The sequence below is a fragment of the Mastacembelus armatus genome, chromosome 16 (assembly GCF_900324485.2).
Source record: "Mastacembelus armatus chromosome 16, fMasArm1.2, whole genome shotgun sequence".
Classification (NCBI taxonomy): domain Eukaryota; kingdom Metazoa; phylum Chordata; class Actinopteri; order Synbranchiformes; family Mastacembelidae; genus Mastacembelus; species Mastacembelus armatus.
The window spans coordinates 21886810-21902009 of record NC_046648.1 but is presented as its reverse complement, the minus strand read 5'-3'; the positions used below and the strand labels follow the sequence as shown (position 1 = coordinate 21902009).

Below are 15200 nucleotides of genomic sequence, written 5' to 3'. Positions count from 1 at the left end.
TGCTCCCTGAGCAAGGCTGTCATCTGTGGCTTTATGCTGCAGGTTTCCATCCCCTGGAGAGATAGGAAGGGGGTCTGGAAGAAAACAATTCTAAGAAAGAGCTCTGCTCAGCAGCTCTGTCCCTAAATTTCCTTTTTATATTAAAAATAGCTGGCCACTCACTGATTGCAGCTCATTAATGTCAGGCCCCTGTCTGCTTTACTCGGACAGTTAAAGTTGAGTGAGTTGAGTGAAGCAACGTAAGTGTCAGAATATAGAGAGCTGCTGTGATACAGCGGCTAAGCAATCAGCTCTGATTGGATTTTGATCCCCTCTTATTAACTCCCAGATTGAGGGGATGGAGGAAAAAGCATGATGCTAATTGCCAAAACAAAACAAGGAATGTCTCTAAATTCTGTGTATCTGAATTGCAAATCATCCTAAAATGTTTTTTTAACAGTAATTTCCTTGCTTTTCTACTGGTGTGGTGTGTGTTCATTTGTTTGTTCTGTTGTGTTTTTGGGTCATTAAAAATTGTGTGAAGTTAGGCAGGTCTAGCTGTACAGAAACCTTTCTACATGATGATTCCTTCCACATGAATTAAACAGAAGAAATCAAAAAGAGGCTAACTGCTGTGCAATATACATCATTTGCAGAATGTGACAGAAATAGTGCAGCTACTAAGGACTGCAGTGGAAAATATTTCTGATGTGGTTTCCTTTTGTCAGTTTACTTTAGAATCACCAGAACGTGTAAGCAGTAAATATTTCCTGATGCTTCACTCACTAACCTGCATGAAGAATAGGACAACAAAAGTCACCAACAGGGTTGACATAAAAAAGACTGTAGAAGATGCTCAAAATAAATTGCTGGATATGAAAAGAAGAGACTGGCCAGGAAATATGTACCAAATCAGGGAACAAGAGTCCATGTGGGACAACAAGGTCATGAGGGTTAGGTGTGCATGGAGGAGCAAGATTGGGTGACCAGCAAAGGGTAGGAATTTCATCTGGTGGACAATTGGTGAATGACAATGTCTCAAAAGATCCATGAAAATGCTGTGTTCAAGACAAATATTGACGCTGAATAAATTACAATTTCAACTTTGTTCTATTAAACATCAATGTGGGGTATTTTATAACTGTTATAAGATTGCTTTTGAGAGTCAGCAGTGCTCTGTTTGAGAATAAATGCACAACATACAAGTTTCATAAAGAGATTTCATAAAGTTTGACGAGAAAGAGTTTCCTGTAAACTCATACAAAATTTGGTCCATCGCCCAAATCTATCTGCCCAAATAAAACCCACAAAATAAAAAATAGAAATATGAGACACTGCCCTCTACGCATATAACTTGTTTTGTCTCACACATCATGTTCCCTTTCTGTTGGTGTCTCCCAGGTGGGACGTCCACACTGCGCCTTTCCTCGGTGAGGGAGCTGCCAGATCAGCTGCAGGAGCTTTACCAGCAGGGTTTTGTTCTGGCAGCCATTCACCCATTCATCCACCCCTGTGGTCCAGAGTCCAACAGCCCACAGCACCAGCTCTACCGGGCCATACTGGTCCGACTCAGCGACTGGTAAGAGCAAGACGAGCAATTTTTGTTTTTCAGATATGAAGTTTTCTTGTTTAGGGGTACATGTATAAAGAAAACAATGGTCAAACTAAGAGTTTCAACCCAGAAGAACACAATGGAAACTCAAGCATTAACAAAAGTGCTTTTAAAAGGAACAGATAAGACCCTTTTCACATTCATTTTTATGCACTATGAACCCAATGTGCAACATGTGTTTAGGTCATTGCTGTCTATTTTTCAAAGTAAATTTACATACGTTTTAAAAAAGGAAAGTAAAAAATAATAGATGAATTAACCTTTAACTTTGTAACAGTAAATGGGAGAGCGAAATGTATTTCACCAAACAAAGGTGGGAGCAGAACCCTGAGGCAATCATTCTTCAGGGGCCTTAGACATCTTAGCTACACCCCTGGGAATAAGACCTTTGTTATCACAAAATGATGTAGCCATTATAGCCACTTAAGAAAACACGTTGAGATTACAAATGTACTTTAATTGGTGTCATTATGCAGAAAAACATGGTGGGAATGAGATTTTCTTTTATCTCCATGTGTTAAATGGTACAAAATTGGTGTGCTGGCTGGTGGGTTTATATAATGGCTGCACCTTTAAAGTATTATGTTTCAGAAATAATATTTTTTGTGGGTTACATGGTTGCAGAAAAACCATGAGAACCACCAAAAAAAAAAATCAACGCAGGGTCATCTTAAAGTTCATATCAGTACTGCAACCTTTCAGTGTAGCTTCAGCAGCTGCACTAGGGCATCGCAGCATCTGTTTGCGGATCAGCAAGCTCCTCATGTGGGCAGCTGCATTTGGACATGAGTCAGCAATAATCTCAGTCCTCTATCTCCAGCCAGAACCAGCTCCATGGCCCAAAGTCACCGCTGTCCCCTACATCTGCCCTCCAGCCCTGTGCCCAAGCCCCGGGAGGTGTGGTGGTGGGCGCATGTGAGTGTTAGAGCAGGTGGCTGAAGAGCATGAGGGGGCAGTGATGAATAGTGGAGGGAGGAGGCTGCTTTTGTCTGGTCAGAATAAATCTAAACAATTCCTTTCTTCTGACTTCAGGAAGAAAATTCATCCTCAGTTTTGAATGTGTTTGACAGCCCCAGGGGTCATGAAACCAGATCAGCTTATTCAGGATCATGTAGTGTAAAGTCAGTTCAAGTAAAAACATGACAATCAAAAAGACTAAAGCTGAGGAAAACTTTTTTTTTCCTAGTAGCTGAAGCCCCAGTGGCTGCTCTGTCTGGCTCTGAAGCCCAGTGAACATCCAGGCATGTTTACCAAACACTGCTCCCTGGCTGCAGGGCATGGATGTGTGTGTGCCCCCTGCATGTGTGTGTGTGTGTGTGTGTGTGTGTGTGTGTGTGTGTGTGTTGCTCCTTTCAGAGGAGGCTAGAGATCCAGCGTCTGAAACTTTCTCCTCCTCTTTGTAGTGTGTTTTAAACATTACATACTAACTCTTGTTGCATTTCCATCCGTCCTTACATGTGATTTCTCCGGTGGGCATAATGTCATCACCAGTGCAAACAATCTACATTGATGGTTCAGTCATTTAGCTAGCACACCCACATCGACATTACAATAACTGCAAAAAAACCAAAAACAACAACAGCAAAAAACCAGTACCCAATATTACAAGCAACTAAGAGTAAGAAGTGTAATAATCAGAGGCACAGTGCCCTAACACTTCAGCTGCAACCACAGGGTGATCATGTAAGAAAAACAACACAAAGGACATTAACTAGAGTCTTACTGTGGTAAATTGTAGAAGGGTTTTGTTGTTGATCTTTTTAGACAAAACAGGATCTGCAATGTGATTCAAGAGGAAGAGGACGAGAGAATTTAGAAAAAATTTAAGATAAAATAAGATGAAACTGACTCTCGGAGTGACGTCATGTAAGATTCGAAGCAGTAGAAGAAAACTATACAGTAATAATAATAATAATAAATAAAATTAGATAAGTAAATAAAAACATAAATGATTAGAACAGAAGAAATAAATAAATTGGTTTGTGCAAGAGCATGTGGCACTACACCAATGCAAAGTATCCTCACAGGTTGTTTACAGTGTTTTTGGTGAGGGCAGACTTCCATCAAAATGACGGGCAAGTTTAATGCAAATCACTACATGATTTCATCAGCTGCCTTTATGCAAATATATTTAGCAAGGTAGGCAGAGGATATGACAACATTACATAATTAATCAAGCACCAGTAACCTTCATGCATCCTAGGATTTCTTTGCCAAAGATGGCACACATTTTTTTTTTTCAGTGAATGAATTTGATTATGACACACATGGATAGAGAATAGCTACTCTCTGGACATTCTCTAGTTCTATATTTTCTTTGTCTTTTTGGGAAGTGGAGATATTTAACTATGTGTGATAGTATGACAACATTGTCTACAATAGAAAAACTCAAGTAGATACCACAACATCAAGGTATATTAAAAGAAATTGCCAATTTCCACAATATTGCTTTAATTAAAATCATTAGTGCATAAGTAGCCCAGTCCATCCAAACCTGAACCATATTGTAGACATATATGTTTATGAGACAACAAAGTATAATATGACACACACACAATACAGTTTTAAGCTTGGTGGGAGTTGTAACTGACTTCTCTCTTTGCAGGCTTGTACTAAAATAACTTCTGAAATTGCAGCGCTATTGTGAATATACCATAAAAAATGCTGACTGGAATTTGTGTGGGATGAAAATAAGGCCATGACCTCTAAGGTCACATGGTGAAAAAGCATTCTGCCATATTCTCTGGCCCTCCCTGCAGATTGTGTCCATTGGTAATCTTTGTGTAGAACACCTCATATTCACTTTTGATATGCAGGGATTTGTAAAAACAGTTCAAATACGCCTTAGCTCTTCTCTGCTGCAAACTGGACAACAGAAATATCAATTCTATATGAAAAGGATAAAGCTAACTGGACTGCATCTCTTTTTTTTTATAAAAAAGCACAGGCTTGACTTGCTTTAGAGAAAAAGACACCATGACAGGAAAGAGAAGGAAGTAAAGAAAATCATAGCTGGATAGGGAGGAAGACAGAAGGTGGCTGAAATGGATTTAAAAAAAGAGAGAGCGATTGAAAGTATAAAGAGTGGAATCTGGCTTTATCTCCAGAGTCTGTCACCGTGGAGACAGCTGCTCACATCAGGGCCAGCCCAGGGGAATCCAAATCTCCACCAAGGGAAAACGAGAGAAGAGAAATAGGAAAAACCAAAAAGCAAAGCATCTCCTCTCCTGTTCCCTTTCACTGTCAGACCCAGGAATCAAAAGAAGACGATGGGGAGGGGGTTCTGAGCAGGGAAAGAAAAGCATGTCAGCTAGCAACCATTCATTCATCACGCCAAAGTGAAGAGCTCTTTGCAGATCCACACAAAAAAGCAAAAGTTAATGTAGAGAAGCTGACTGGTATCCAACAGCTGTACAGACATCTTTATTCAACATGCACAATATGTCTGTGGACACAACCCTGGTCAAGTCTCTACAGCATTAGCCTCAGGGTGACAGACTCAGCTAACTAGACACTTTATATGGAGCAGGTGATGCTGCAGGAGTCTGCACAGTCAGGAGCTACACAGAGGTTGTGTACATACAGTACTGTCTCATCTTGAAATGTTAAGACACTGTCAACTGACTGACATATCTGGTTACATGTATTATAACTTTAGAGACCTCAGATGGCAATATGTCACAGGTGGTGACCACCCCCTAGCACAACCTGCTGGGAAAGAGCGAAGAAAAACTGCATTGCAGACAGAGTGGACTGGACCGTTTGTAAATTTAAAATGTCAACTGTCAGTTTTCCCAATGATAAATTTGGTTGGGATGGAATAGGGTTATAGGGCAGTTGACAATGTCTGATGGGATGTATTCATCATTATTGGGTAATTGCAAGGAGCTTCCATGTGCTCAGGCAGAGAAAGACAAGGACTGAAAAAGGGGAAAGGGGTTAACAGGGAGTAGAACTGTGGAGAGTGTGAGCAAGAGATGGAGAAAGAGGAAAATAAAGACATTTGGACTCAAAGCCATTAGAGGGGATTCGCTCTGGTGAAATTATTCACAAGTGTGTGAAAATGTGACATTAGAAGAGGTGTGCTGTATTATTAAAGCAGCACAGTGACAGAGTGCTAAACACAGGTTCAGATGCTCCCTGACTGTGTCGTCATAGCAATAGATGAGCAGGAAGAGATGGAGGTGGATGAGAAGTCTTTGTTTCTCATGAAAAAGGTGGCAAGGCAAGTTTATTTATATAGCTCAATCCAAAATTTAACAAAATCTTTCAAAAGGAGTGAAGCATTTTTATTTTAATTTAGAACTGGACTTTTAAAGTCTTACCAACCTGAATCATATAATCATGAAAGACTTTTCATTTCGTCCTTTAAAACAGCCTCTTAACTTGCAGCACACAGGGGAACCTGCAGCTCTGCCAGCATAGTTTTACCAATCCATGTTGTACAAGTTTGAAAGTAATAATAACTCAAAGCAAATGGTTTGCACTTTACTAAAAAATATACTGCATACCATCTGTCTATAACAGCTCGCTCTTCTTTGTCCCTTTTGCTCCCTGAATACGTGCCTGGAGCACAACAAGGCTGCTTGGTTGGTAGTATGGGTAAGAAGGAACATCCAATATAGGAACTCTTTTCCCAAAAACAGCAAACAATTGAGGACTTACTGTCAACGACAAAATAAAGATCTAAAATTTTACAACGAATCAAACTGAGTTGGGACAAGCAAAAACATCTGGACAGGTTTCTTCTGAGAAGACAGTAAAATTAAACAAATACAGACTAAACTGTTTCTAGACTTTACAGTTTGGTTTCATCTAAAAAAAATAATGGCTACACAATTGCTTTTAATACCTCAGTGAACACAGCGTAATTGGAAACTGCACATTTACAAATGACGTAGCTACTGCACTGCTAAAACAAGTCCCACAGCAAGCCACTAACGGATAATACACAATTAGTTACCATGTGAACGTTCAGCTCCAGGGGGACAGATTAGTCTAACGCAAGATGCTCTGTAGTGAAACAAAGCATGTGACCCATCTGTGGGCAGTCAAGAGGGGAGAGGGTTTAGCAGGTGTACTGACCCAGGAGGGAGCTCCAGGTAGGTGGGCGGCATGTAGGCAGGCATTTGACACCTGTCTAACCACATGAGGCCTTGCAGTTTGACAGCCGTTGTTGCATGCTGCATGAAAAGTCACTGTTTCACACAGAGAAGATGGACTGCAGGTGATACAGCTGCTATTTTTAACCCAAGGCCTCCCTCCAGGAAAGATTGCACTGTTTGAATTGTTGTTCTCAATCTCCTGGCTCTCTCTCTGGTGCTCTGCCTACAGAAGCCTCCTTCAGTTGAGTTTTATCCAAAAAAAGAAGCATTTTACACAGAAGCAACACCGTCTGTGTAAAATGCTTTGTATTACAAAAAATATCAAATTATAGTGCTCAAGCACCAATTTAACAAAATCTTTCAAAAGGAGTGAAGCATTTTTATTTTAGTTTCTGAACTGGACTTATTCAATCTTACCAACCTGAATCATATAATTATGAAAGAATTTTAATTTCGTCCTTTAAAACAGCCTCTTAACTTGCAGCACACAGGGGAACCTGTAGCTCTGCCAGCATAGTTTTACCAATCCATGTTGTACAAGTTTGAAAGTAATAATAACTCAGAATACAAGAAAGAGAGCAAAGCAAATGATTTGCACTTTACTAAAAAATATACTGCATACCATCTGTCTATAACAGCTCGCTCTTCTTTGTCCCTTTTGTTCCTGAAATATGTGCCCAGAGCACAACAAGGCTGCTTGGTTGTGATTTATGCTGCAACTAACGGGTGATACATGCACCTTTTTTTGACAGTGCCATCAGGCTTCTGCTGTCGTGCTTCTTAATGTTATGACGCAGCAAAAAACGAGCACCAATCTCAGCTCGTTGTAATGAATGTTTCACAAAGCGTGTGAAGTTTGTACTTAATGAGTCAGTCGGCCCAGTTTCTGCTCTGCTGTGCTGCAACAGCCATGTACAGGTGTCAGTGACAGTAGTGTCTGTTTTCTTTAATGAGGGGACTTCCCTGAGTCAGTGCCAATACTTGTAAAGTCAAATATATAGTCCTGTGTCCGTTTAGTCCGTTTAATAAAATGGTAGTTTGCTAGGTGGGAGGGTCTAACGTAACAACTAAATTGTTATGTTATGGGCTTATTATATGGCTCATGGCCTGAGAGGGACCTGGCTGCAGACAAGGAGGGTGGTCTGTCAATCTCAGCTGGTCAACTTTTTCCAGAAGCCTGCCAAGATGAATTATTTCTTTTTAATAAGGGCTAATTCCTGTTGAGGTCAGCTGTCCATAATCTCATTTGCAGGCAGATTTCCTCAAGGTGTTTAACTTGAGGAAATTACAATCATGTACAGATATCACTTGGCATTTTCCACAATAACAACAATACCTCCTGGAAATGTAGTTATTTTGTCAAAATAAATAGCTTGACATTTTAGGAAATTCATTAATTTGCTAAATATGAACCGCACTGTAGGTTAGCTAAGCTTTGTATAAAGACTGGAAGGAGGGAGGTGGAAGCTAGGGCATTAGTCTCCGTAGGGCTAGCTCTGGGATTTCCTCCCGAGGATGGGCTAGGAAAATACAACACCATATAAATAGATACTCTTCTGCTCAAGATACTTAACATGGCCTCAGCTGGGAGGGCTAAGAGGGGAGCGAGACAAGATTTGCATTGAATTTCCTGCTTTTTCTGCTCCCCCTGTGTTTGCTTTCATCAGTGTGGCTCTTGGTGTTTTATTGTATTTTTTGCTGGCCTCCCACAGGGCAACAATAGCATTAACAAAGCTTCTTGATGCGGTGTAATTTGTTGATAGGTGCTATTTCTGAATCATAATTTTATGTCTGGGTCTGTGAATAGCACCCTGTTTGTGGATGTTTTATGACTATTTTTATAATATTTGTGTTTGTTTCCATGTGTGTGTGAATGCATGGGGTCCCTCATGTATAGTGAGTGTTTGTCCAGCAGACTGGCAGACTGAAACACTGAAACTCATTGTCCTCTCTCTCTCCACTGTGGTTCCTGCAGGGCGGAAAGGAGCCAACCGGTTTGCCCACCATACAAACTACAGCTGGAAGAGTGTCTGTCTGCTGAACAGGTGCCCACCCCTGAGCTCATCCAGGGGTATGTCAAAAAGGTAGGGCTGCTTTACACATGCCAAGCTGGGGGTTTTGTTAATTTGTTCCCAGCTGGAAGGAAGGATGTAGAGAGGAAGGAAGGAAACAAGAGATAGGGAAGAAGAAATGCAAAGAAATTTCAGTTGCTTTTATTTAATGACTGGGAACCTATTCTAACTGATGTTAACTGTGGTTTTGAAACCACATTCAAAACAGACAGCAGAATATGTGAGAGTAGTTTTTCATAACTCCATTTCCTCACTCCGGAATAAAAACTCTGCTACAGAAAACTGAAAAGTATGTCAGACTTTCTGAAGGTTCACTGAGCATAATGTTTGTATGTTTACAATTGTATTTTAGTGAATCAAGTGCACTGCTAAACCTACTAGCAGGCACACCGCTGGCAGGCTGAAGGCTTTTAATTGCAGCTTGTCAGAGAGTGGTAGGAGCTTAGTTGCCAACCAAGTACGCCATGACGAGGGAGTGACAGGAGGATTTTTTTAAAGCTAATTGCCACTTTAAAATATAATAAAGAAAACATAGGAGTGGTGACAAGGTCTGTGTACAGTATTTCAGCAGATGTCAGGAATAAATTAGTGTTGGTAACTTCACAACCTGGATTTTTCTGGTATTTCTATAATGTGAGCCATGTTGACTCTGAAAAGTTTGCATCTGATATTTGATATTTTAAGATTTAAAACGCTAAAAATGTTGGAAAGTCATTCTGTCACGGCAAAGATTCTGCATTTCAATCCCAAATTGGTCAGATTAGTATCTAAGTGGCCGCAGGTTATCACCAATTACCTGGAGTCAGGCCTGGCAGCAACAAGGAGCTCAAGGATCAGTAGTGGAAGAAGTGTTCAGATTAAATGTTTGAAGAAGACATGCAAAACCTAAAAGAATCCATCACGCATACAGTAAAACATTTTAGAAAACAGAGATGATAAGATCCAACCTGATTAATAATACAAACTCAAAATGTGACCAAATGAAAGAACACCAACACTGACAGCTGTGTGATCACCACCAATTCACATGTGATTTTTACCAACACTTCAGAGTTCACACACCAGAACCCTGCTCAGATCCATTCAAATACTATACATTATACAGCAGGCTCCTTCCCTACCTGATTATACTGAGCGTACTGAATGTGCTGAATGGAGCTCGCTTTACTCGCTTTGGGTCAGGTCTTAGATACAGGGAAGTAAATTTGGACCTGCAAAAACCTCATAAATCAGATCTGAGATTAAAGTAGCAGTATGCCGTGTAAACATACTCCGTTACAAGAAAAACATTAGCATCAAAAGGTAACAAACACTTACATTTTCGTTCCTTTTCAGTTTATTATCAAACCCATACAGTAGAGTCCAGCTCCACCTCCACTATCATTGCTCAGTAGGCCACAATCACCAGGGGTAAAAATGGAGTGTAAGAGGTTTAGAACCTATAACAATTTAAATAGGGACAAAAACAACTTGGTTTGGTTTAGTATAGGTCAAAAGTAGCCTAGGGGTAGGCGCAGTGTATTTAATATTAATTATAAGTGTGATAACAACTGATAATGGAAGTTGTTAACCTCGTCAGGTTAGGGGTTAGGGTTAAGAGTAGGTCTAAGGGTGGGGTTAAGGTTAGCAATTACACTAACGCTGAACTGTTAACATCTTTTTCTGCAGCCAAATCCCTCTCATTTAATAAGGTGATAACATTCAAAATCATTGATCATCTACATTATAATTTAATTACTTATATTGCATATGGAATGCAGTGCCTGACATGCAGCATATATTACCATGTGATTTTCATGTAAATAGTAGTTGCATAAACTACAAGTACAACATTACCGTCTGAAATGCTGTGGAGAACAAGCCTAAAGCTGCACAAACCGAATGTCATTTATAAGCACTTGAAAATTGAACTTACATTCACAATTTGAGCAAATGCTTGCATCTCTATCCTTTGTATCATTGTGAAGAGCTAACAAATTTGCCCACAATCCCCAAATCTCCATCATAACAATAACAGTTTAAATCTACTTTGCAAACATGGATTAATTGCTTCTATCATTTTGTATTTTAAAATAGGGCATGCTGTGCAGTGCATCCAAGTAGACTACTTGAATGTATGTATGCAATATTCTAAAAGCTATATTTCCTTCATGGTTCAAGGCTAATGATAATTAGCAAACCAAATAGCTTAACAGTGCTTTATGTTCCATAGGTGAAAGCAGCTAGAGATGTGAAATCACATTCACTGAACTGATAATGAGTCGGCGCTGCAGCATATGTCACTGCTATGAATGCACTGCTGCAGAAAGCTTGTTTGAAATGGTACTTCAGATGATCTATGTATGAACACACCCTCTTCTTTTGGCTGCTTATGCTGCGTCATCATGATTGAACCCTCCTGTCTAATCTGTGTACTACACACTGTTATGCCAGCCTTTGAAGCCTCACTCCTGAACCTTTCTGTACATTTTGCCCTTCGATTAGTCATGCAACTGCAGTCCTGTAGGACCTCATTACTGTTAGCTATCATTTTAATCTACTGAGCTGCTACAGGTCTGCAAGAGGAGGAGGAGGCCATGCTAAAAATCTATTAAAAGGGATGTGGACATGGATGAGTGGTAGGGGTGGAAGCGCAGAAGTTCTTCCCCTTCAGACTCTCTCTTGGTTTCTATCTGTTTTTTCTTTATTCATCTCTGTTTTATCTCTCATTTTCTTTCTCAGTCTCACTGTCTTAGTCTCAGTCATTATCCCTCAGCCTCTTGTTCTGTCATCTCTTCCTTCATTCCGTCTGCCTTACTCAATCTCTCTCCAGGGTTTTCATCTTGACCTTCAGACACCTCCTCCTGGTGCCACTTTAATAACTTACGGAGGAAATTGGAAATGTGGTCTTAAGTTAAAATTGAAATGGGTTTTTCACTGCAGGCTGTTGATATTCCGCTGGCAGAATAAGGGAAGCTGCTTTCAGAATAGTTTTCATCAAGTTTGTGCTTGGCATCATTTAAGTTAATGAAGAGAAATTATATGATGCAAGGTTTCCTTTTTGACCCCGAAACCTCATTTTGTTGACCTGAGGTGGTTGCTTCTGAGTGTCTGTGACCTGACTCTTCACTTTGATTTAGACGTTCATAAAAAATGTAATTTTAATTTATTTCCCATTTCTTTTACTATTCCTGGGTTGTGTATGTGGGACATGACAGTTGAATGGCTGCATCTAAGAGTTATTTCATTTCATCAACCCTCATGCATCCAGTTTTTCCCTTTTGATTCTCTTTAGCTTTAACATTATTCCACAGTTGTTTTTTTTTTGTGGCTGTTTTCTATCAAAAAATCATTTCTGACATCTTTGCCACAACAGTCATTTGGCTCCTGAGATAGCAACTGAATATTAACACAAATAATAATAATACTAATAATAACACAAATAATAATAATTTGTCTAATACTTTTAGGACCAAATTCTTGCCATTAGCCACGAGCCTCAGCTGTACATTAAATGGATAACACAGTGAACATAAACTGCCAACCATCTGCATGTCAGCACCATCATTGTGAGAATGGTAGTGCTGTGCATAAAGACAAAGTTATGCTACAAGAGACATTTATACAACTTGGCACAAGTAAAAAGCTGGCTGTCAGAGAGTGGAGGGTGGTGATAATTAAATTCAAATATGAGGATAACAACGCACATTTTTAGACAGTCTGCCCTGGAAGGCATTCAAGGTGCTGCATTAGGTTGTTCACAGGCAAAAGGTTATGTAATGAATGAAAAGAGAGTTTGAGAGAGAGGTTTTCCACATAGCTGGACAATCATTGCATGAACTGGCTTTAAATGTTGGACTGTTGGTTTCTGAACGTTTCAGAAATGCTGGACAGAGCTAAATTCACAGAGGTGGTTTCCAAAGCTGTTCCAATTCATGCTGTATTGTGCTATATGCTGCCTTTTGTCCTGGGTTACACACATTTTCTCAATGTTCAGCCTCACATATCTGGATATTCAATTTACAATGAATTTACAATGACACAGTGAGAAAGGCACCAAATGTATTTAGATGATAAAGCCAGCAAATGTTTGGATTTTGTGCTAAAAAACTATTAATTTATATTACTTATTCATTAATAAATTTATTATTAATATTCTGTCAATCAGCTAATCAATTGCTCTTTTATTAACTTAGAATTTAATTTCAGAAGTAGTTTGTATTCATCAGATAACTGTTTTGTACTATGAATTCTTCTGAGTATCAAACAAATTTGGGGTTAAATTGGACATTATATACATATATTAGGGGGTTAAATTGGACATTATATACATATATTAGTGTTTTATTTGAAGTTCTCAATTATATTAATAGTCTGCATGCGTGTTTACTAGTCTGCATTAATATCTGCAGTCCTCATGTTTGTTATGAAACAAGTCTGTTGGCAATATGTCACCGGCAAAATGAACTGAATCCAAAAGAGTCCGTTTTGTCAAACAAGGGATTTAATAAAATGATACTACTACTACTACTAATAATAATGGTACTAAAAATACATTTAATCATTGCAGCCCACTGAATGAATCCTCTGTGCTATGAACTGCACCAACATTAGCCAGTCAAAGCCATTCATCTCTCACTCTCTGACTGCATGCATTACCATTAAATGAGATACAACAGTTGCTCTCTTTTATCTTAGCAATTCCATTTCACCATATTGGTATGAGGAATATGACAATGTGGAAGCACCCAGAGAGCGTTCACTGATATTAAACAATATGGCTGGAAACAATGTGACTGTTTTCCAATTTAATTTCATAGTGAATAACTTGCGACTTGATTTGATTTTTATTCTCTTGCCTCACTGTGGCTTGAGACAGAAGCGGGCGCCGCCTTGGCTTGTGGGGGGCGAAACGGGGCAGAAATGGAGAATGGCATCATTAACATTCTCTGACAGTTAACATTTCAATCTCACTCTATGGCAGAATCCAAATATTGACATAAAATGCCAGATGACAATAAGACCGAGAGAAAAAGTAAAGTGGTAGATTTGGGATGCAGCCCGGGCCTGACTATGTCTGCGGCCACTCCAATCTAATCAACAACTGTTTAAGTGAAAAAGCTGCTGGGAAGGAATGAAGAGAAACGGGGGGAAGAAAAAACAAACATCCAGCAGTTGCACAGCACTCATTGTGCGGAAAAAAACAAATCCAATTCAAGATAACTGATCTCATACAAATTCTGAAAGTTTGGTTTCAGTTTGAGATCTCCTGGGAAATAACTTGTTATATATGTTCTGCTTCATAGGTTATTACTTTGCATCCATATTTTTGGCATTTTACTCAAAACAACAACAAAAAAAAACACTAACAAACGCAACAGCAGCTCTAGACCCACCAACAGTGTAGTGTATACAACCAAACTAGAGCTGCAACAATCATTTTTAGTTTTGATTATTCTTCTAAACACTTCTTTGATTGAATAATTAGCTATATATATATATATATATATATATATATATATATATATTCTGATGTTCTTGTGTTTCAAATACATGGGCCAGACGTGTGTGTGTAGAATTCAGTGGCATGAAAGTGAAACCTTGCCTCCTACAATTTCAGAGCATAAGGTGACATCTTGGACTTGCTTGTTTGGTCGGAGCAACAAAACAATTCCTCATAATTAAGAACCGGGAAGCAGAGAATAGTTGGCATATGTGCTTGAAAAATAACTAAAACAAGTGATCTAAATAGTTCAATTTTCTGTCCATCAACTAATTGTTTTGGCTCCAATCAAGTCAAATCAATCAATACAAGGCAGCACTTCTTTTTATTCTGTCCTTTAATTTACTTTCTGTTACCAACAGCAGATCCAGGATGCCGCTGACCAGGGTGTGATGTTCGTGGGATTTGTGCAGGAACCATACGGGGCCCCGTGCACCAGGATCAGAGAACCAGACACCCCCTCTCTTTCCTTGCATTCCAGCCCCAGCTCTGTAGTCGGTTCCCTGGACACCTGCAGCCCCTCGAATCTCTCAAGCCCAGGACACCAGGCAGAACCTGGAGTTCAAGCCAACACAGAGGCTAAAGAGGGGAATGGGGAAACCTCATGTGAGGCTGCAGAAGGAGCAGCGAGTAGTGAGAAGAAACAATGTGGGAACACTGGAAACTATTCTGGGAGCGGGGTGAAGAGCAGCCAGGACAAGGCCTCACTCTGTGCATCTCCAATATCAGAGGGAGATCTGGATCACAGTGAGGAGCTGACAGAGGAGGACTCGCCGCGTCACAATAACAACAAAGACAATGACACAGAGATAAAAGAGACGCAGAGATATCGAGTCCGGAGAGGCAATGGTGAGTGGTCTCCATAGTTACAGTCATAAACTCAAGCTAAGATTAAAATGACATGTTAAAGAAACATGGGAAATGAGAAAGCTTTGCTGCTATAAATGGAT

At 39.7% G+C, this 15200-nt stretch overlaps 1 protein-coding gene across 2 annotated transcripts in view; it reads left to right on the top strand.

Moving 5' to 3' along the window:
* rftn1b (raftlin, lipid raft linker 1b) overlaps positions 1-15200 on the top strand; it is an 87488-nt gene that overhangs the window by 34227 nt on the left and 38061 nt on the right. Inside the window, exons 3-5 of one of the 2 annotated variants that reach the window (XM_026316965.1) lie at positions 1381-1558; positions 8672-8780; positions 14616-15099. In XM_026316965.1, coding sequence (XP_026172750.1) covers positions 1381-1558; positions 8672-8780; positions 14616-15099 — 771 coding nt within the window. Of the gene's footprint in view, positions 1-1380; positions 1559-8671; positions 8781-14612; positions 15100-15200 lie in introns of both variants that reach the window. The other variant, XM_026316964.1, reaches the window with a different exon arrangement.